We start from the raw sequence: 21779 nt of genomic DNA, 5'->3' as shown, positions 1-21779 counted from the left end.
AACCTAAAGTCAATTTGTTTGCATGGATTTATACACCATAAAGATGTTTGAGTTTGATTGTTTGGGGGTTTTAAAAACAACTTCAAAACTCTGGTCCAACTTGTAAGGAAAGTGACAACACTAAGTTTTCTCCTGGGTCCTTTGAGTATATATCTAAGCACCTGCATGTTGCAAGAAGAGTCTAAATATAAAACCACCACCAACAACAAAACACTCAAACCACACAGGACTTGAGAACATGCAGTTTATTTGGACTATTAGAAAAAATGCAGTCTTTCCAAACACAGCACAAAGGAGGAAGTATTTTGTAACGCTCCACAGTTCCCAGAATAGTGACCTTCTAGCACCAGTCCCAGTGAGCTTGGACAACACCAAATCCTTCTGCACTTTACAGATGCAGAAGAGGAAGTGGTGACACTTCAGGCAGCCAAAGCTTTCCTTTTAAGTCCGGGATTGAAAAAAGTGCAAGACAGCAGAATTATAAGTTGCTCGATCATAATTCTAGCAGGAAACACTCTGCTCTTATCAGCATTTCTTCAAACCACCCTTGTTATGCTAATCCAGTAACTTGTGAATGCTGAAGCGCCCTTGATAGAGGACAATTGTGAGAAAACAGTCCTTCAACATTTGTTTTCATAGCAGCTACATCTGGGGAAGAAATTACTGCAAAGCTTCTACCTCTCAGCAGATCAATACTTGGATCAGTTTGAGAGCTAGAAACACTAAGTTCCCATGCCCTGTGGAAGCTTTAGCTGCTTAGAGCTTCACAGACCCACACCTTGTAAATAAGTGCCAGCCCAGCCCTCTGCATTGAGCCATGTGTCACTTGGACACAGCCACTGAGCAGATTTCATTATGTGGGATTGCTGCTCCAATCTAGCCTGGAGTACCAGTGTTAGCACAGCAAGCAGCTCCCGTTGCTGCCACAGCTGATAACCAGAGAGGAAAGCCTTCATCCTGACATGCCTTCATCTGAGAGTGCTGTTCTGGGAGGAGCATTCCCTGCACGACTCACATGCTGGCACTGAAGTGCACTAAACACCAACTTTTGTCTAGGAAAAAAGTGAGCCCCACAAGCTAAAAGCAAAATTTGTGCCTTTTATAGAAGGAAACGACTGCAAATTGATTTCCCTACTTGTGATAAACTTACCCTTTGCAATCTTTCTCTGTGTATTTCACTGGGAAAGTTAAGCCACTTTGGACACTTGCTGTTGATAATGGAGACTTCCCCCATTTCTCCACCCACTAAAAGACTATTCATCTCACAACTGCAGTTCTGCATTTTGAAAGCATCACATCCTCCCACCAACAGACAGCCTCACCAGACAGCAGTCCTGGGCCTTTGACCTTGAAAGCCTTAAACACACTGAAGCCTTCCTTCAGAGAGGCAGCAACATGACTGACTGAGGACAAAATTATAAAGAAGTAGAAGGAGGAAGTACATTTTCTTTCACATCCCAAATTGGCTGATAGCTGTCCCCTTACACTGTAATCCTGAGCTATTCTTCCCACTGACTCCTTTTTATACAGGAAAAGGCTTCTTCAGCCAAAAGAGCTGCTAGGGACACAGCCCTGACACAGCATCTGCACAAGAGCAGCCACCAGAGGAGGATTCACCAGCACCTGCTTAAGAACAGGCTCCAGTGCTCCTGCTCACCAGGTCCTCACTTGGCCCTGGGAGGGACTTAGAAAAAGGGCCTGGTTTGTGGGTTAGAAGGTTTTCTCCAATACGTTCACAACTACTGACTGGCAGATTTTGTGTTACAGTGATGAATGAAAACCCAGGAGCTTTCAGAATGAAAACCCAGGAGCACAGACTCTTCAGTCTGCTGTTTTAAGCCTCACATCTCAGGTTAGAAACACAGCCCACAACATTCAAACTGGAAGTACAAGGAGGGATCCAGCAGAGGAAGAAGAAATCCAATGGACAACAGCCAGCTGCCTCCTCCACTTCCTATTCTGCACTCATCTACTGCAGTTCTTTGAAGTAACATGAAATCAGGAGAGAGTCCTGGCCTGAAAATTCTTGGGAAGAACAATTTAATCCAGCTTGCCATACAACATTCAGGCCACAGCCATTGATAGCTGAGCAATGGTTCATTCCTGGTAAGAGCAATCCCTCCTGGTTGCTATGACTTTTGGCTATCATTCAACACGTGCCTTGTGGTATCTTAGAATTACTTTTGTATGTTTGCAGCATCACCAAGGTTGGCCACTTCCCCTAACAACGACATAAATAGCCCTTATCAGTCATGCAGGGAGTCCTTACACAAACTTAAAAATTAAATTAGGCTACTTAAAAACAGCTGTTAGTGCCAGATCAGCATTGTCAGTGAGAGGTTTCAGAATAACAAATGCAGAAATACATAATCTCACCTTTTCTTGCTGTTGTGGTTCCTGAAACATGTTTTCATGAAATCTACACCAGGAACTGGTGCTTAGTTACTTATTTGCTATTGCCTGCTGTGTTTACTTTTATTTCAGTGTCTTTCAGTTCACTGCTGCAGCTAGATGGACCTTCAGCCACCTTATCTTGACTACATTCCTTGGCTTTATAGCAACCTTCAGCCCTAATACCTACAGTTACCTTCACAGCTAACTCTGCATTTGAAAGCAGCTTTTCTGAAGCACCAAATACCTTGTTACATGTGCAGATGAGCAATTTGCCTTGTTTGGAACATTAACACAAAGTGGGATTCACCAGTGTGTAAAGCAGAAAACCCCCAGGCTAGCTATGAACTCTGCCACAAAAGGGAGCCAGGTGTCTCATTTTGCATTTGAGTAGTTTTATACATATTTTTAAGCCAGGTCACACCATACATTCAACTTGCACTTGAAATATCGCAGAGTTGAGATCCATCCTTCCCTACAGGGAATTTTTCTTTCTATTCTTTCTAAACAGGTATTTTAAGCCTTATTTGTGAATGTATTTTCAGTGAGCATCCTAATCAGAAACAAAAAACTCTGTTTGCCCCAGTGGAGGACTCACAGTGTCTCATACTGAAGCTTATTCTCTAATCAGGTGAGGCTGTCAGACTCCTCTAATTGCAGGATCAGCAGTAAAAATAAAATAAAAAGAAGAGAGTCATGTCCTCCTCAGCAATTTTGTATCACTACTAGTGATCAGGGTCCTTTTCCACAAACTCAGCTCTCTAAAAACACCATCACTACGAAATGTAGTTTGGGAAACGATACAGAGTTAGAGCCACTCTGACCAAGCCCATTAGATTAGTGGGGAACATTATCTTGACTCCCAACCTGGACAGAAAGCTGGATCTTTGACAAGAGACTTTTCACAGCACTTAAGGGCTGGCAGCAGTTGCCCAGAGTTCTTCACCCTTTTAGCAGGTGTTAAAGCTTCTGGGAGAGAGCCAAGAAGTACTTTTGACTGACTGAAGCAATCGAATCATTTGTTACATCACCCAAACACTGCGAAGAGTGAGAGCAATTCACTATTGAGCAGCCTCATGATAAGATACCCTGAAGCCACAGACCAAATATCTGCAATAACTCCCGTGTTTTCATGCTGCCTTTTATTGAATGAAAGCAAGTGGTGCATAAACTGCAGAACAAAGTAGAGCAGAGCAGCTGCTCAAACACTCATACAAAACACTCAGTAACTGTTCTCACTTAAATCTATGCAGCATAAAACCAACTACAATACCACTGGCAGTAACTGTGTGCAAGTAAAGTAGTTCTCTTTCCTTTATGGGTCTGCGGAAAAACATTACAATACACTGTTAGTCTTCACTGCAGAAGGAGCTAAAGACAGAAGCTTTTGATTTTGCTGGTTCTTCCCATCATCTTTGACAATAAAACAGCTCAAGTTTGTACTAAAAGAAAGCACAAGCTTGAATGTGTATTGAGAAAGTATTTTAATTTAACTCTACAGCAGCATTAGTGGAAAAAAATGCAGTACTTTACAGAAGACAAACCTTACCCTCTACAGATTGGAGGGTAGGAGTGTCCAAGATGGGGGAGTGGAAAAAAGGAAGGCAAGAGATGGCTAGAATGTGTCCCTGGTGCCTTCAGGGTTTTAATGCCATTAGCTGAGACAATGCAGCCTGGTGCACTTGCACCTTGAGATCAGTAACAGGCTCTCTGTAGGGTTTATCTTGCCTTGCTAATGACACAGATTCTCCTCCTTAAGGCTTGGTCGCATTAGTTTAAGGACACACCACACACGTGCATCTGTGCCCTTCCTCCTCCCCTGCTGTCTGGTGACACAGCCCCTGGGTGCCACACACATCACTGTTTACCCTGCTTTGCTCCATGGTAATGATGGTATTTACACGAGAGGGCACTTCCTTCCTAAATTCTTTGTGCCTCCATCCTTTATGTCCTGTTTATGACATGCTGGTTGCTATGGAAGTGATTGTATTGTCACTAGACTATGCCCTCAGGTGGGAAACATGTAAGGGAAGGAATATGAACAGGTTTTTGCATACATTTAAAAACATGATCGTGCAATCCCACATGTAATGACCAGGAGCTTTAGCAGTAGCTTCCAGACACAGAATATGACCATAAGGGATAGCATGGCATCAAGATTTCATTTGGTTTTCTCCTAAAAAATGACACTTTTTTCATTTTTCTGTCACCGGCTGCCACTATTTAATTTGAGATAGTGCCCTACAGCTGAACAGTACAGTCCCAGCCACTTTCCCAGGCCCCTGAAAATACTTCTGCACTCAAAACACTATCTCTGAAGATCAGGGTGCAAGAAGTAACAAGATCATATAACCAGGCTCCACAACTCCGACTGCCCTTTTGTTGATTACTGTCTTTTATAGAACACAGATTTAGAGAGCAGAAGCAAGAGAGACAGATCGTCTCAGATCTGACACGCTTGGTGAGACGCATGACTAACTCAGCTTGAGCCAGCAGAGCAGGGCAGTGGACGTGCCTGGAATGTGTAACCCCACTTGGAAGCCTTTTACCAGGGGCACAAGCTCGGGGGTTTATCTGGCTGCTGCCTGGATGGCAAATACATGTCAGCAAAGAGTGCAACGAAAATAGCCTAAAGACCTCATTCCTTGTGAGCAGCTGGGAATCACACAAGACACTTTCCTACCTACTGAGACCCCACTCAGCAGCACTGCAAGAGCTTTAGATCTTTACAGCCAGGATTGTGTAAGGTTCAGCACCCCAAGTGCAGCATTGATGGTCACATGCAGTGGCCAGCAGCATTTCCCCAAGTGATGCTATGTGCACACACGTGAACTCCTCACCTACAGCACAGTTCCAGCCATCAGCACACTCATCTACATCAGCTGAAGTACTGTACTGGAACACAAAAAACCACACAGGCCAAACCACAGGTGCATCAAGAACAAGATTCTTATCCCAGTATAGTTAATGTTTTGACTACAAAAAGAATATACAACTTGCAGTAAACATCAAACTTTTCACCGTGTAGTACTTCCTTAGTGCAGCGTTAGAACAGCGCTACAGTTCTGTTTGTTTCACACATGTCCTGCTCTTAACAGGAAAAAAATATTCCTCACTGAGAATAAAGCTGAGGACAACACCAGTTTTCAGAAGCTCTCAGCCCTGCTCACAGTTAGCCATAGGCACTGCACAAGGCCAAGGCCATGCACTGACCAAGGTCTGAGGGCAGCTACACAGGAAATACCCAGGATCTCTGTTTTCCCAGGAGACATGACCAGTGACTTGCTGGAAGGCAACAGCATGTCAAAGGCTAGTTGAGCACAAACCCAACCCAAGGATAAAAGCCTAGTTGATCACATCCTCAAGGATGAAAGCCCTGTAGGATGAGCTTTACTATTCAAAGAAGTGCTGATGGATGTGTTTGTGAGTCGGAAGTAAAGAACTGAACTGCTGGTGAATCCCATCTGAAGGCACAGATGTTGGAAAGGAAGCTCAACATTCACTACATCAGACAAAGCAGCAAATTTCACTTTGGCAGAGAAAAGAAAAACAGACACGCCTGGTTTGAACTTGAACCTTGATGAGCATTCAAAGACTATCTTTGAAACTGGTCTTTTCTTAGGAACCCTATATTTCATTTATTGCATCACATAATCAAGACCACCTTTACTGGAGCCAGCACATGTAAACCAAACCTAATAATTTAGTGATGGAAGTCCTGCCCATCAGTTATACCTGCAAAACTGCATTTCACCAATGGTATTTGTCACTGCTGTGGTCCAAGAGGTACATCTCCTCCCATCAGCAGATGATCCAGATCTATCCACAAAAATGAACTTGGATCTACAGAGGACATTAAGAGGTGGGTCAGTCACAGGCAGAAGGTGTCATATCTGGCAAATAGCTAGTAAATGTATTTAGGACAGGAAGAAGATGAGCAGCCATATCTCAGAGCAACATTTTCTTGAGAACAAAATTAACAGCGATGAAATACCATAGCAGCCAGCTGAATTTTAATAGCTGCAACAAAATCCACACAAAAAAGGTTGAAAGGGCACTGCAGCGAGACACACGTGACCCAGCAAGCAGTAAGAATTTCAGACATAAGATACAAGTACAGAGACAAGAAGAATTAACATGCCAAGGGGGGATTAGGGTAACCAGATTCCCATACCTTCTCATCATTCTCTACTGGGAGAGGAGGCAAGTTCACAGCTTGTCCTTTCCTCCTTCTCCCACAACCTCCACATCACCCGAGGCAAAAGCTAAGCTGCACTAATAAAAACAGCAGAGCCAGCATAAACTGTCCAACCTTGTTATTTACACCTCAGCAGAACGCTCCCAGCATCCACCATCATTCACACGGCTTCTCCAAGAGCCGCCTGCTAACGCAAGGACCTTGGAAGCACATCCCAGAGCACCGCTTGTCCACGTGGAGAATTCTGTCAACAGCACCTGACGTATTTTATATTCATCAACTCCAGTTTGCCATTTAATATTGAAGCATTTAAAATGCTGAAGATCTCGTGTTTGAAGAGGTTTTTGGTTTGCAGCAGGTTAGGCTGAAAAAGCTCAAAAAAAGCCAAGCTCTGCAGTGATGAAGAGGTTCACTCTTAGAATACAAAACATGCCCCAGAACATGGTCTCCAAGACCAGCCAAGAAGCTCACCAGGATATTTACCAAGTTGTACATACGAGACTGAAAGGCAATTTTAACCTTGTAAATTTGCTGCTCCCACTAATTTGTCTACTCGGTTGATCCAATGTTTGTTGTTTAACCTGTAAGAATTTTAAATGTACACAAATATAAGGAAAGGCCAGAGGATCCAACATATTCGACCTCAGAGGCCAGGGATGAAGCCCAGTTCTACCTAAATTCCAGGCACTACTGTCTCATAAACCAACAATAACTCAGACTGTGTTGGGAGGGGATGGGAAGGACAAACAGAAGACAGCAGCCACATTCTGAAATACAAAAAGGCACACAAAAATTGTTGTACAGTGGTTTTAAAATAGCACCCTCATCAGAAGTGAAGACTTCTGTTTAGCTACAGAAGTGTCAAACAAATCGTTCCATTCTCACTGGATGTACTATCTGTGCTTTCCACTAAATTAGACAGAAAAAGACCCAAAACACAGCTGATCCATTTTTTCCTGCCACCTACTCCAATTGAAACACTTTCCCTCTTAAGGGAACATGAACATTAATACTTGCCATTGCCTAGCAGTACCTCTGATCTACTCTTGTGCAATAGCTCCCATTTTTTCAAGTCCAAAGTGTTCATTCTAACCTTACTCAAGTTAAAAACCCTAAGAAAAAGATCAAAAAAGGAAACCTATCTCTTCAATCATATCTGTCTAAGTCCAGTGGCAGCCAGCTATCTCCATTCCCAGCCTTTTCCTAGGTCTGTGCCTTTCTCTGGATTGCTTGCACTTGACAGCCTGTCAGTCCAATGCTAAAAGGAGATCATATTTTCAGGGTCTACCATGGCATTCACAGTGATTGGAACTACAAGTAGAGATGCAATAGGGTAGAAATAACAAGTCCTTCCCTAAAATCTTTTCAGCTTCCCTCTAGTTCTTCCTCTGCAAAAGAGAAAAAAGCCCTGAGCATTTCAAAGGTACCAGAAGTAGCACAAGCTTCTCTCAGAAGACCCCAGTCATCTGTTGCTGGGGTTCAGCCACACAAATTAGTTCTGAAAATTAATTTGCTTCCTATTTCAGAAACAAGAAGAGATTACAAAATAATAGAAGTTCACTATTGATTTTCTTCCCCCAGAAGACTCAAAAAAAGTACCTAGTACTTTTCATTGTAGAACACTTGGCTATTCCCTGACTTCCAAACAGCAAAATGGGCACTGTGCGCAATGCCTGCAACGGCTCTTGTTACACTTTATTCAAAAAGTGTAATTCCCTCAGGTGATAAAGGTTTAAGACAATATTCCATATTCAGACAATATTTTCATTAGATTCTCCTTCCTCTTTTCTCTCTTTGAAAGTTACATTATTACACCTCCCAAGGAAAGAAAATATTTATAAACAGGACAACTCCACCCTTTCCTCTCAGTTCAACACCACAAGGCAAGATTCAGCCAGAGGTCAGTCACAACACACACTCAGCTGCTTCTTTCATTTCTATACCCTTGCATGTTCCTCGCCAAAAACCAGACCTAAGAAGAGCTCACCATATCTGCATTTGCCAAAAATCCATGATTTCTGCAATTGATGCAGCACAGCTTATTACAGCTGCAAACGTTCCCGGGCTCTGATAATTATAAGCCCATGGCTGGGTGTCTAATTAAAGGAGGAATGAATTAATGAGTTTTACCAAAGGCTTTTGAGTCACCATTATAATTCTCACCCTTAATCGGCAGCAGGACACTCAAAGGACACTGTGAGCAGGATCAAGAGCAGAGAGGGGGGATAAACCACCCCCAGCTGATGCTCCCCCCATCACGTTCCTCTCCAACATGTCACTGTCATTCAGACCCCGACAGCCAGATCAAACCCAGCAGGAAAACGCCTGGGCTTTTTGGACAGCTGAATACAAAAACGCTTCCTGAAGCTGCCACAAAGCACACACCAGCCTTTGAATGCCGAGAGCGGCGAGATGCCGGCGAGAGGCTCTGCAGAGCGCTGACTCCGCCACTTCCATTCATCCCGGCCCCAGCCCCCACCCCGCGCCAACAATTACAGTTCAGTCTCAGGCTCCCAAGGAGGCAGAAATTGAAAACACGTTTTCATTGAAGCACAGCTTGAATTTCATGAATTCCATTACTCCCGACTTTCTCAGCATTTCCTGGAGTGAATACTGTAAAACCAGGGAGAAAGGGGATGGGGTGGGCCATAGGTAAGGCAGGAATCCTGTGTCACCCCTCTGACCACGGCAGTCCAAAACCAGACTGGAGGCATTTGCAGTGAAGATGCAACAAAAGACTATTCCTAAACTAAAGAAAGTATATGCTAAATGTAAATTTAAGAGGAAATAAAGTAACAAATTGCCAGAGGCGTCGGAACAGTAACAGCCACAGGCACAACCCCAATGAGAAGCACTACAAATTTCAGCAAGCAATGGAAAGCATCCCTTTGGCAGACTGAGGCATTCTTAGCTCCTATAGCAAGTCTCAAAATTACTACTTTATCAGCAACAGGAACTTGAGCACACTGTTGAACTGCAAGAAAGCTCACCCCAGGGAAAAAGCGATTATAATCAGAGAAAACAGGTAGCACCAAGCAGTTTTTCCACATGTACAGTTGTAACACAATCAACTTTGGAATTATTCAGGTGTGCTAATTAACACCCTATGGATACCTTTGATACCATTAGCAATACCCTTAATGGTTCTGTCACTGACACCCTTTTTCCTGACCCCAGCTTGGGCCTTATCTTAAGGAGCATTACATCATCTACTGCACCAAGGCCTCCTTGTAACAGACACTATTATGCAACTGAAGTGCCTCCATTTGGATTTTGGCGTTATTTTGAATTTCAGTGTTGAATAGAAGGCTTGTTTAAATTCCCTGCATGAACAGCAGCATTTTACAGCCTGAAAAGGGTGTCCATGCACAGACACCAACACTGGCATAACAACGCGCCTGAATGTGTTATACATTTGTGAAACATCCATTCCCCACATTCCCTTTTCCCCTTGTCCAGGAATAAGTCCTGCATTGTTAGGGCTGATTAGCAATATCTTTCATCCTTAATTTCACACTACAAAGGGCTTTCATGCATATGCACGTGTGGCACCATTCTGAGCCATATCAGCCTGAAAAAGCATGTAGTACCAACCGAGAAAGTCACAATCTGAGGGTGCAGCTCCAGTTTAAGTGAAGGTGAAAGGGAGTGTCAGCTCTTTCCCTGGATGGTTTCAATGCTGCTCTTACCATTGACCAAAAACCGCTCATTTGTTAAAATAATAACTTAAAAGAGGGCTGGCACACATTACATCTGCTGAACCAAGCAACCTGATAAGCATGTGAAAGCACACATTTTATTGCAAATGTTAGTCTCATATCCCAGTGCTTGGAGAAAGGAATGGCACAAGTATCATGACCGAGTTACACCAACTGCTGCGTCCATGGATTGCACGCTAACCTACTTTTCTTTTTTCTTGCAAGAGAATAGCCTTGCAGCCTTAGAACACAAATGACTAGTTTGCAAAAACGTGCACATTTGCAGCTTACCAAACCCTAAAGCTCACAATAAGATGAGACTCTAAAACTATAAGTGGCTCATTACAAAGAAATCTAAAAAAAATATAAATTTGAAATGAAAGCCTTTGCAACATGAAAGTGCTCTGTGTTTTGCTCTTTCCTAGTTTATCTAATATGAAAAAAACCCAAATGAATAACATCAGCATGGCTCTGCCTCACAGCCACTATTCACTAGATACCTGGAGACCCTTTCACTATGCAGCAAGATCATTGCTGGTTTGAGAATAAATGGAACCAATTCCTAGTTTTTCACCACTGCAACACAACATCAGTCACCCCTTGAAGTGGAGGAAAGGGGAGAATCTCTAACAGTGATGACTTTTTGCTTTTTTCAGACTGTCACACAAATGCATCCCCAGGACTAGAAGTCTTGCATGAACTTAATCCTCCTTGATTTTAGTTCATCTGTCTTGTTAATAATTGTCGTCAGCTAAACAAAGAACTGGTAGGATGACATACCCAGAAAGTATAGATAGCCTTGCCAAGAGAGGAGCAAGGTTACTGGGCTTGGATATTATTATTATTAATAGTAATAAAAACTCTCCAGCATATATCAATAAGTCCCTGAGTATTCTGAATCATATTCATGTCTTAAAACTGAGAATTGAAGTTCAGTACAGAAGGTAATCCTGATATATCCCAAAGTTACTCAAGTCTCGTCTGAAATTTAGAGCAAATAAATTCCCAGACATCACGTCCCTTCCCCCAGCTATGGGAATCACATTCAGTTGAAAACAAGCCAAGTTCTCCTACCCACTCAAGGGGAATGGGAAATCTCACCATAACTGGTGGAAAGTTTACTACTGAAAGATAAAACAGAAACAAGAAGAAAACTGACAGTCATCAAGAGGTTAATGCAAAGGAGTTGCTGACTCCCCTCCACCTCAAGAAAATTACAAGTGAGCACCACCTTACTCACTGCTTACTTGCAGTATCCCAAGCAAATTCACTTGACATCAAAGACCATAAAAGAATGACTTCAGGAGAAGCTTTGGCCATCAGCACACCTATCCTTACAGGCACAGGAGTGTCCCCTGACAGGGGTCACACTGAGGTGACCGGGCAAGCTCTGCCACAGCACAGTCTTATCAACACAAACATCATCGACTCTGGACTTCACCCTTTCCATTAGTAAGTGCTGGGTGGGGGGGGCAGCAGAAGTGGTGCAAAATCAGTATTTTCCTTTGTTTATAGGTTCCAAAATAAATATAATCCCAAAATACAAGTAAGAGATCAAGAAGACTTGTGGCACAGCTCCTTAATCCACATCCAGAGCCTTGGGATTAAGTCAGAGAAAGCACCTGACTTCCTACCCTTAATCTCCAGAGTCATGCCTAATGGGATATGTTCTTCTGGGTGAGAATTTCTCACTTTCCCTAATAATGAAAAATAAGGAGCACTAAAAATCCACACCAACATCTGCTTTAAGCACTGCTTGCTTTATTGGATCAACATTTAAACAAAGGCTCTTTGTTAACCTGGAGACCACAGATGTTCCTCTGCTCAAAAAGGCATTAAGAATTGAGGGGAAAAGAACAAAATGAGACAAGACATGGTAAGACTGAAGTGATTTTGCTTATCCCTTTCTCCAGACTGCTATGGATCAGGTTTTGCAGACCAGGAGTCATATGGTGTTACACTCATGTAGAAAAAAATGGAGGATTCTCAAGAAGACAAATGTTGTGTAGGCGCAGAAGCCCCAGGGTGCCAGTGGCTGGCCACCACAACCAGACGGGTTTTAAACTCTGCTTCTGTTCTTCCAGCTAAGACCAGCATGGTTCCTTCAGAGCACCACATGCTGCATAAATGTGTTTTAAGACTAGCAAGCTCACCAGGCTGGGCACCAGCATCTTCTCTGTGAAGGATGAATACTTTTAGGATCCAACCCAGAGGAAGCAAGAATGGTTTACATCTTTGCATACCCACTTGCATCTCCTTTCCTCCATGCCCCACAAGGTGTTTCACATTTCTCCAAGACACCTTTTACCCCTGTGTACTCTGCTAAAACCATACATTTAGAACAGTTACTTTTTTTGACTAGAATAAGGTAAACTACAGCCAGGGTTTCCAGAAACTGCCAGTTCTCAGGAGACCATCTGAAAATGTAGCAGCACAGCATGGGTCAGCAAAACAAAGCAAGGCTGAAGACAGAAAGCTGGCAAAGGTTGACTTTTTTCTCTCTGCTTACCATATGCTGCTGCATGACTGAATGTATGGTCAACAGAAAACATCATATGTCTACCTTTGGTAAAAATCAGCAATCAAAAATTGTCTTGGTTCTACATTTTTGGTTATTCATTTTGTTGCAGCTCCCTAGCAAAGGCTCTTCCAGATCAAACACAGAAGAGTCAGAGCACAGCACCAGTTTGCTGATATGAGGCATTACTGCATGGTTACTCATGCAGCTGAGACTGATGAGTAAAGGGAAGAGGGGATTTACCAGCAGTTCTTAAAAAAATAAAAGCAACTTCAATTTCATCAGAAAACATTGGACTCTACTAATGGGGGTCACTTAACCTTACTGGAAATATGAGCACACCAGTGCTTCAGCAGGATAGCTGATCAGACTTTGGAAGAGGTCCATCTGTTCTTGAAAGAAAGAAACCTTCAGTCCAACCCCTTCAAGAAAGGCACATTACCCTCTGACTTTGAGCCAACTAGACACAAACACGTCATCCAGCTTCACTAATACACATGTTTCTAATTTACAGAAAGACTCTAGGTTTCAAAATTGAAATAAGATGCCAGTACAGTAGAGGAAGTTCTAAAACAATCTCTATAATCCAAGTTTTTTGGCAGTTTGGGCTCCATCATGTTTCTCCAGCCAAAAAATACTTCCAAAGATGACATTAGCTGTTGTGTGTAGGGAAACAGCCTCACAGAGCCAGAAAGTACCTGACAGAATTGATTCCTTGCTAAACCTTTGGCTGTGGGTTCAAACACACATGCCTTGGCTTAGAGTCTGAAGCCAAAGAAAGAGAAGCATCGTTGGGCTTACCCAGCACCTTTCCCTGCTGGACCCCTTCTCAGAGGGAGAAAAAGAACATTACAACAACAAGAGTACTGAGAGATCTATGATAGGAAACTTGTGGGTGACAACACTGAAAAGACCATCTCAAAACCAAGGACTAGAGCATGTTTCTGCTCTTACCAATGCTTCCTTCAGCACGATTCTGCATCTTAATTGGTGTGAATCAATCATCAGTCACTCTCCAAAGCACATACAGCTGCCATTACACCTACTAACCATGCATCTGCAGTTCTGACTCTTACTGAGAAGGCACGAAGTGGTGCAAGGGAAGAGTTTCAAAGATGCCAGAGAATTTTTCTTTATTCTACCCTGACTCACACATAGCCTATGAGTTTACACAGGTTTGTGTCAACATTGCTGTTTTCCAGCAATGAAGAAAAAGCAGAAACTCCAGTCAAAGGGTTCCATGGCCTAGCTTTTACAGGCTCTTTTCTTCTTCACTGTTCACAGTGCACTTCTCAGCCCACAGTCAGACTCTGGAGCTGAAGTGTTGTAGTCTCCTTTTCTGTCAGTACACAAACAGCCTGACTGGAGCAGATATCCCATTACCTGTTGTGCTGTATTACAAAGCTATTCAGCTTTTCTATTTCTTTCCAGCACATGACCTCCACACTACCTCAAGGCTCTTAACCAACTCTACCCTGAGAAAGAAAGTGAATTGAATGCCATGCAGCTAAGTCACAAGTAGAAGTACTTACATTGCTACATAAATTGAACTAGTGACAACAGCAGTCTCAGGACCATCTCACTGGGCCAATCAACTGAATTGGAAAGTAAGTGGACAGTACTGGTAAGATCATCATCATTTGATCAGCAGCAAAAGGCAGGGAGACCAGAACTGGTATTAGCATGATGCTGTCAGAAGAAACAGGAGCTCTGCTCCATTTTTACATTCCCTTCACTCCAGAATTTGTGACTCACTACACAATGAAAAGGCTTTGCAGAGCACTGCAGTATGACTCAGATGAGAATACAGCCAGAACAAAGCTGTTCATATCAAGATATTTTCAACCCCAATGATTCATGGGAGGATTAGGAAAAGAACCGGTCTGATAAGATCCTCTGTAGGGAGGACTATGGAGCAAGTCCTGCAAGCAGCACACGAAGGCAGCTCTGATAGGACTCACCAGCATGCCAAGCCCCTGCAGAAGAAGGACCACAACCCCAGCTCATTCTACATGGAGGTTCACCTCAATTCCTCCAGAAAAAGAAAACAACTGGTTGTACTGCTGTCCACAGCTTGTTGTGGCAGCAGCAGAGCATGTGAAGGACATCAGGATACACATACATTTTTTAACAATCTAGTCCAGGAGGGAGGATCTGTTCTGCTCCTCCACGCTCACACACACTGTTCTAACCTAATGCAACAAGATATGCTGTGGGAGAAGATAAAGAGTAAAGTAATACCAAAAGAGAGTATTTTAGAGCCCGACTCAGGTGAAGAAGGGATGCAGCCAAAACCTGCAGCTGCACTGATCTCAGCCCTTGGCGGTAACACTGCCATAAGTATTTCTCAGGCTATCAGACAAAAGGAGGAAGCCCCAGTAGGTTGGTACACAATGGCTACAGCCGCCTTGAGACAGCCCAGTGCACAGCGGGCGTCCCTGCTGCTCTGGCCAAGGGACTGCATGGGACAGAACAGCAGAAGCAGCCATTGGATCCACATCCTGCCAGATACTCCCCATCAGCCAGGGTCCCAGAAGACTTAACAAAGACCTAGACTTCAAAGACTGGCAGTGCATGCTTTTGTGCCCACCTTCAGAGAGGTTGCAGGGCACAATCGCTTGCCTGCTGCTTCAGTGGAACAGCAGTTTGGCATTACACTAATCCCTGCTAGGTAGAGATGCAAAGCCTCTTCAGTCAGCAGCCTCCTCACCTGCAGCAGCACGTGGCACTGCAACAAGTGACAGGACAACACACAAATCCAAGCCACTGCATTCCACTTCTGCTTGAAGTGGAAGGTTCAGTTGATGCCCAATTTCAAAGCCCATCACCAAAACACTAGTACCAGAAACAGGGGGGTATTTACTAAGAGGTTACTAAAAATAAGTTTTATAAGGAAAGTGATGCTTTCCCTTGGTCACGGGTCAGGAAACCTTTTCTGTGGAAGCAGTGAGGAATCAGAAAGGATACACTGCTTCCTTCCTCATAACACATCAGAATGGGAATGGACACTGAGCCCAGCTGTATGGCTATTTATGACAGCAGTCCAGCTACCTGATGAACTGAAGTCACGGAGTTTAGCAAAGGTAATCCTTCCTTACTACAGCTAGGGACACTCTGTCCTTACCTGTCCCCATAAACTTCATATAGCATCCCCCACTGACCTTTCCTCAAGCCCATGGGAAATCAAATGCAGTGTGTAGTTTAACAGCTCATCATACTTAAAACTCAGAGTATCAATCACTAATGGAATAGAAAATGAAAATACAATTTGTGCCAGTGAGACCTACAAAGTAAAGAAAAATAATCAGATACTAAAATGTGACTGGTCACATTTTGAGGATGTACATGATCTCACCTAATTTTGAGGATGCATATGATCTCACCTGCTAAATATGAAAGGCTCCTAAAGATAAGGGAAAACAATGCCAGCACAGGCTGAAAACAGCAAGAAGTGCAAATTCATTTTAAAAACCCCTAGAATTCAAAATAAAAAGTCTACAAAACAATTTAAAGCACAAGAGAGCATTGCAGTTTCCAGTCCTGGATTAAATTTCCCCATTTCACTGCATTAGAATTAATCTACATGGCTACGAACTCCAGAGTCAACTTGCAGAGCCACAGCAGTGTGGTTATATAACCACAACACTGACAGCACAAGGCTGCATTGCTGGAGCCTGTTTGCTACCCCTCACCAACCCCAAAACCAGCAAAGCTGCTGCTGCTCAAATCACTCTCTTGACGACAGACGCCTCAGTAATCCAGACATTCGAGTTTGGATTTGATAAGATATTTTCTTGTGAGCTGATGTTAAGACTTAAAAGGCCATCGACTGCTGTGCAAGAAGTCCTTAATATCATCAAGGGAGGGGAGGCAGCTACACAGGAGGAGAGCAGCAGAAGGATCTAAGTGGGAATATGATTACTGTAGAAAAATTATCTGACAAACAAACACAACCCCAGATTGTTGCTAGGAATGCTTTTAAGCAATTTAAGTGAGAACTGGTACATCTGCTGTCTATTCAAAAGGTCAATGAGTGCTTATTTCAGGATAACACGCTCCCAAGAAGATCTTTCAATGAACTCTTAACTTCTGATCTCCAGGATCGCATATCCCTTGTTTTAAAGGCAGCTACCCTCTGAGGTCATGGAAATACAGTTCAGCTGCTGTGCAGCGTTACATCTGCATGTGGCCATCTTGAACTCTGCTAAGCCAAGGGAACTAAAACAAATTAATAAATTGAAGCCTCAAAATACAAAGTTAACTCAAAAGTCCCTTTGATTTAATGGCAGAAAGATGTTTCTTTGTATCTACCCACGGCCCTTTAAATACATCTCTCACATTTTGCTCTAGCTTCAGTCCTCAGATCTGCTCATCTGTTTAGAACAAAAAGCCAAAACATACTGCTTCCTAAAGTATTTCTAATACCTTCTACTTCTAGGATGAACAAGAACTGCTTAGATGCCTTAGCCTTCATGCCTGTGTGCATGATAGCAGGCTGTGTATATAGGACACTGCAAGTATGTTCAGAAAAGCAAAATGGTGTTTTCAAAACCAGAGACCGTGGCAAAACGAGGCAGCAGAGTCACTGCAGCTCTGTTCCAAGATGACAGCAGAGAACACAGATGTTGGAGCACACAGATTCACTCCACAATCATTTTAATTACATGCCCAGCCAACCAAGCACAGGATACAGGCTAAGCAGCATTAAAAAAAAAAAAAAAAAAAAAAAAAGAAAAAAGAAAAAAAGAAGCTGCACACAAGTATTCTGTGAGCATCCTCCTGTGCACTTGATGCTAACGCCGCTCTCGTGCATTAAGTCATCTGTTTTCCAGCAGGCAGGCAGCCGGTTTTGGAAAGGCACTGCTGGCCTCGCTGCGGGGCTGGCAGCATCAGTGGGGATGGTCAGCGGAGCCGGCACAGGACTGTCACGGCCGATGGCGGGCTGTGGGCAGGCCAGGGGCTCCAGGCCGGGACGGTGCCTTCCCCGGGCAGCGCTGGGACACTGCCGGGGCACCCTGCAGGGCTGGCTCCTGCTCTGCCATGGGTCACTTGGCGGTGTGGCTCAGTGAGCACGGCGGTATTCGGTCGAAGGTTGAGCTTACTGATCTTGGAGGTCTTTTCCAACCTTAACGATTTTATGAGTCTATAATTTCACCTTCTCCCCAGAAGCACTCGGGCTCCCGGCAGGCTGGGGCAGCTCGGGGTTGCTGCTCAGGGTGATGACCTCCCGCCCCAGCCCAGGCAGCGAGACTCCGCACCGAGCCTGCCCGGCCCTGCGGGGACACCTGCCCCTCGTGGGGCGGCCACGCACCTCCGGAGCAGGGGGCACACGGCACCCAGGGACACCCACCCGTGTGGTGTGCACCCCCGGCACCATGCACACCCCTCCTCCCGCTCCTGCCCCAGGCGGGCCGAGCTCCCCGCACAGCCCGCGGGTGCTCAGCTCAGCCCCGCACACACAGCCCCCGCGCGGACCCACCTGCTGGTACTCGGCGTCGTGCGGTCGGAAGTCGGCGGCGGTGAGCTCCCAGCGCAGGCTGAGGTGCGGCAGGCGGTGCAGCAGGCTCACCCACCAGGGCGGCGAGTAGCTCACGCCCGCCATGCCCGCGCCTGCCTCACCCCGACCCGCCGGCCATGGAGCGCCGCTCGCCTCACCCGCGCCGCGGCCGCCGGCCCCGCATGGCCGGGTGTCCCCCCGCCCGCTCCCGGTCCCTCCGCCCGCTCCCGCTCCCTCTTTGTTCGCCGAGAGGCTCCGCCGCCAGCGCCCGGCACCGCCCGCCCGCTCCCATTGGCGCCGCCGCCGCCGCCCCGCCCCGGCCCGGCCCCTCACAGCGCCTCACACCCCTCACAGCCCCTCACAGCCCCTAACGGCCCCCCGGAGCCCCTCACAGCCCCTCACGGCCCCTGATGGCCCCCCAGAGCCCCTCACAGCGCCTCACACCCCTCACGGCCCCCCAGAGCCCGTCACGGCCCCTCACAGCCCTTCATAGCCCCCCACGGCTCCCCGGCCCGGTGGTCGCTGCCAGGCCCGGTGTCCCCGCCACGCGCCCTGCAGCGTTGGGTTTGTTACTGACACATCTCCCAGAAACTTACAAATGTCCTGCTGCCATGAATCCCACGCGGCCCTTCAGTTCTAACAGCGGAAAGGTGCGTTTTGGACTTAGCCTAAAACCCAGTGCGGTAAAGCAAATTTGGGCCACACCAAGTGGTAAAGGCAGTCATAAAGTCACTTATTATTAGTCCTTCTTGAGTCCATCTCAATTCCCATCCTGAAATCCAGAGGCAGCAAGTCTGCCCTTCCTGAGCTCACAGTTCATAGGGACAGAATGCGATCTAGCTCTGCCATGACAATGGCAGCATCGGAGCACAGGTGAACATTTAGGAGACACCTCTCGCTGTGTGCCAGCATGAGGGGAAAAAATATAAAATAATTATTTATATCATTATAATGATTTATAAAAATATTTGCTCTTTTCTTTTAAAAGGAACATATTCAAATAATATAATTCTTGCTGTAAGTATGCAGTGTGGCCCAGCATTAATGCAGGAATTCCTAAACTTGCGTAGTCTGTTCAGACCATATCCCAGACCTTCAGTTTCTCCATCCCAGTCTCCCCATTCCATCCCTGCTGCAGCTCACCTCACCCACTGCTGACTGTTCACAGCATTTTCTTTTAAATACCACTCAACATCATTTGGAGCTGGAAAAGAAAAAAGGGCCATCCAGTCCTGTAACAGATTTCAGGCAAGTGTTTTCCAGGTCCCACAGGCTGGAGAAACTCTCATCTGTTTAGAATTAGAAACTGTGATGGCTCATGTAAACTTAATAAATATTGGAGTTCTGTGCATCCCACTGGAAAAAAAAAAAGGGTAACACCAACTGTTGTTTATTCCTGAATGGTGTCAGGTCAGGAGATATTATGGAGACACCTCTTTTGCAAGTATGATTTTATTCCTTTTCCCAAATGCAGCCAGGATTTCATACTTTACCTTGTCCTTACTGATGCATTTTATAAATAAGGAAAACAAAAATGCTCCATTAACCCATTAGGAGCAAATAAACATATTTCTGCTGATGTTCTGAAATATAACATCAACTTTAATAGCTTTTGACTAGAACAGGATTTTCATATGAGTATTATCAACACAGCTAAAAAGAAATCTTATCACTCACAAATAGCATTAAGAAACACGTCAGAGGGTTCAGAGCCACGCACTGTGTGCACAAGTACAAGATATACAAGAGTACAAGATATAAGACCTCAACTCCCTTCAGCTTTCTCCAAGAAAAGGGTTTCTTTTTCTGCAGGAAGACAGCTGAATGTCAGCCAATTTTATTTGCTTCCTTATTATTTTAATTTTTTTTCACAGTGCCAGAGAGGATAAAGAAGGAACTATTTTAAGGGCCAACGGTCTAAATATTTCACCTCCAGCTCCAACAACCCAAAGACAAGGAGCAGAGAGACCTCACTGGGAGCAAGAGATCTCTGCACAAGCCACTTCTGACACAGAGTTTATGCAATTTGGTGCTAAAATGCTCAAGGCTGGAATCTGTCCTGCAGATGTGGCTGCAGCCACAGGCTTCTGGATGGACACAAAACCCCCACCAGGCTGCAAGTCCAAGTACCTCTGTCAGCAAGTGATGGACATGGGATAGAAGCAGACACAGCCAGGATGCTGCACTGAGATCTTGTTTGAAGGGGCTGATATACATGAAACTCAACAAAATGTTTTGGAATAAATGACAGGAAAAGCTGGATGCTGTTCCATGGGGGTAGGTGTTTGAGGCACTGTATGGGGCTAGGGGTAAGTGGGAAAGGGAGCAGCTTAGCAGTGCTGGTGTGCATGCCTCCCCTCAGCCTCCTGCTGCTGAAACAACTGGATTAAATTAGAGTAGAATGAGGACTGGGGATTACAGAGAAACAGAGGCATCAACAGTTTTCGTTTCTCCCCCACAATTATTTATAATGATATGGGAAAATGAAGAGCAGAATGGATTCAGCAAATGAGGACTAAGAGACAAACCACAGGATCCAGCACTAGCCATACTTTCCATGGCATTTCAGATCATTGTACCACATCACAAAGAAATATCTGCAATTCTTGGATATCTAGCATCTCTCATTTGATCCTATTCAGGTAATTCTTGATTACACGACGACAAGTCAGTAATTGAGGCTCTTGTTTAGATTATAGCAGCCTTTTTTCCCCTCCCACACAAATAGGTACACTCTGTTTTGCCAAAGCAACATGAACAAACAAGACACTGTCGTGACATCCCAGGAATAAAATCTAACAGTAAATCACCCTTGCATGGAAAGCAGTTCTACAGTCAGGCAAAGCAAACTGCAAATGTCAGCTTGTTCACTGCTAATCCTGCTGAAAAGTAACCCAAAGGGCTGTATTAGTGTTTGCTAACTTGCTCTGACAGTGGCTTTGCTAAAGAATCACTGGACAAAATAGGCAAATGAGAAATGTACTACATTAAAGACAGCAGAGATGAAACGACTGGTGTAAATCTCCAAAATAAGGCACCTAGTGCTGTCCTCCATCCTCTGGAGACCACCAGGCAGTCAGCAGAAGCCCTCAGAGAAATGCATCATTTCTCACTCTTCACAAGCTTCTGATTCCAGACATCCCTACCGCTGAAGTGGTACTGGCAATGAGAGCACCTTTTAAAACAGCAATCTCCTACCCTTGGCTTTTCTGATTCACTATGAAATTAAATAATTCAGCTTTTAATATACTGTGGAGCAAGGAGTCTTCCCCTGACTGTCAAACCTAATATGTGCTACAAAAGGTTTTAGCCAACAATACAATACAGATTTTTTTTTCTTTTTTTAAAAAAAGCAAGTTTGCACGGCAAGTGCCAGCGGATGGATGAGTTGCCCTCTTGAGACTGGGACTAAATTACGGACGGTCAGGGGGAGGTCAGCGAGACAACCGTGCCTCGGCGCTCAGCTGCCACTGTCAG

At 44.7% G+C, this 21779-nt stretch overlaps 1 protein-coding gene across 3 annotated transcripts in view; it reads right to left on the bottom strand.

Annotated features, from left to right (window-relative positions):
* The window catches only part of TTYH3 (tweety family member 3), a 73118-nt gene extending 54586 nt beyond the window's left edge, over positions 1–18532 (bottom strand). For 2 of the 3 annotated variants that reach the window (XM_085074544.1, XM_085074546.1), the window contains exon 1: positions 18285–18532. In XM_085074544.1, coding sequence (XP_084930670.1) covers positions 18285–18407 — 123 coding nt within the window. In that variant the 5' untranslated portion in view covers positions 18408–18532. The remainder of the gene's footprint in view (positions 1–18284) is intronic. The other variant, XM_085074547.1, reaches the window with a different exon arrangement.
* Positions 18533–21779: the final 3247 nt, after the last annotated feature.

The sequence above is a fragment of the Lichenostomus cassidix genome, chromosome 14, assembly GCF_008360975.1.
Source record: "Lichenostomus cassidix isolate B80296 chromosome 14, HeHo_3.0, whole genome shotgun sequence".
NCBI classification, from domain to species: Eukaryota; Metazoa; Chordata; class Aves; order Passeriformes; family Meliphagidae; genus Lichenostomus; species Lichenostomus cassidix.
Note: the sequence above shows the minus strand (reverse complement) of the source record. Positions and strands in the feature narration are given on the sequence as shown.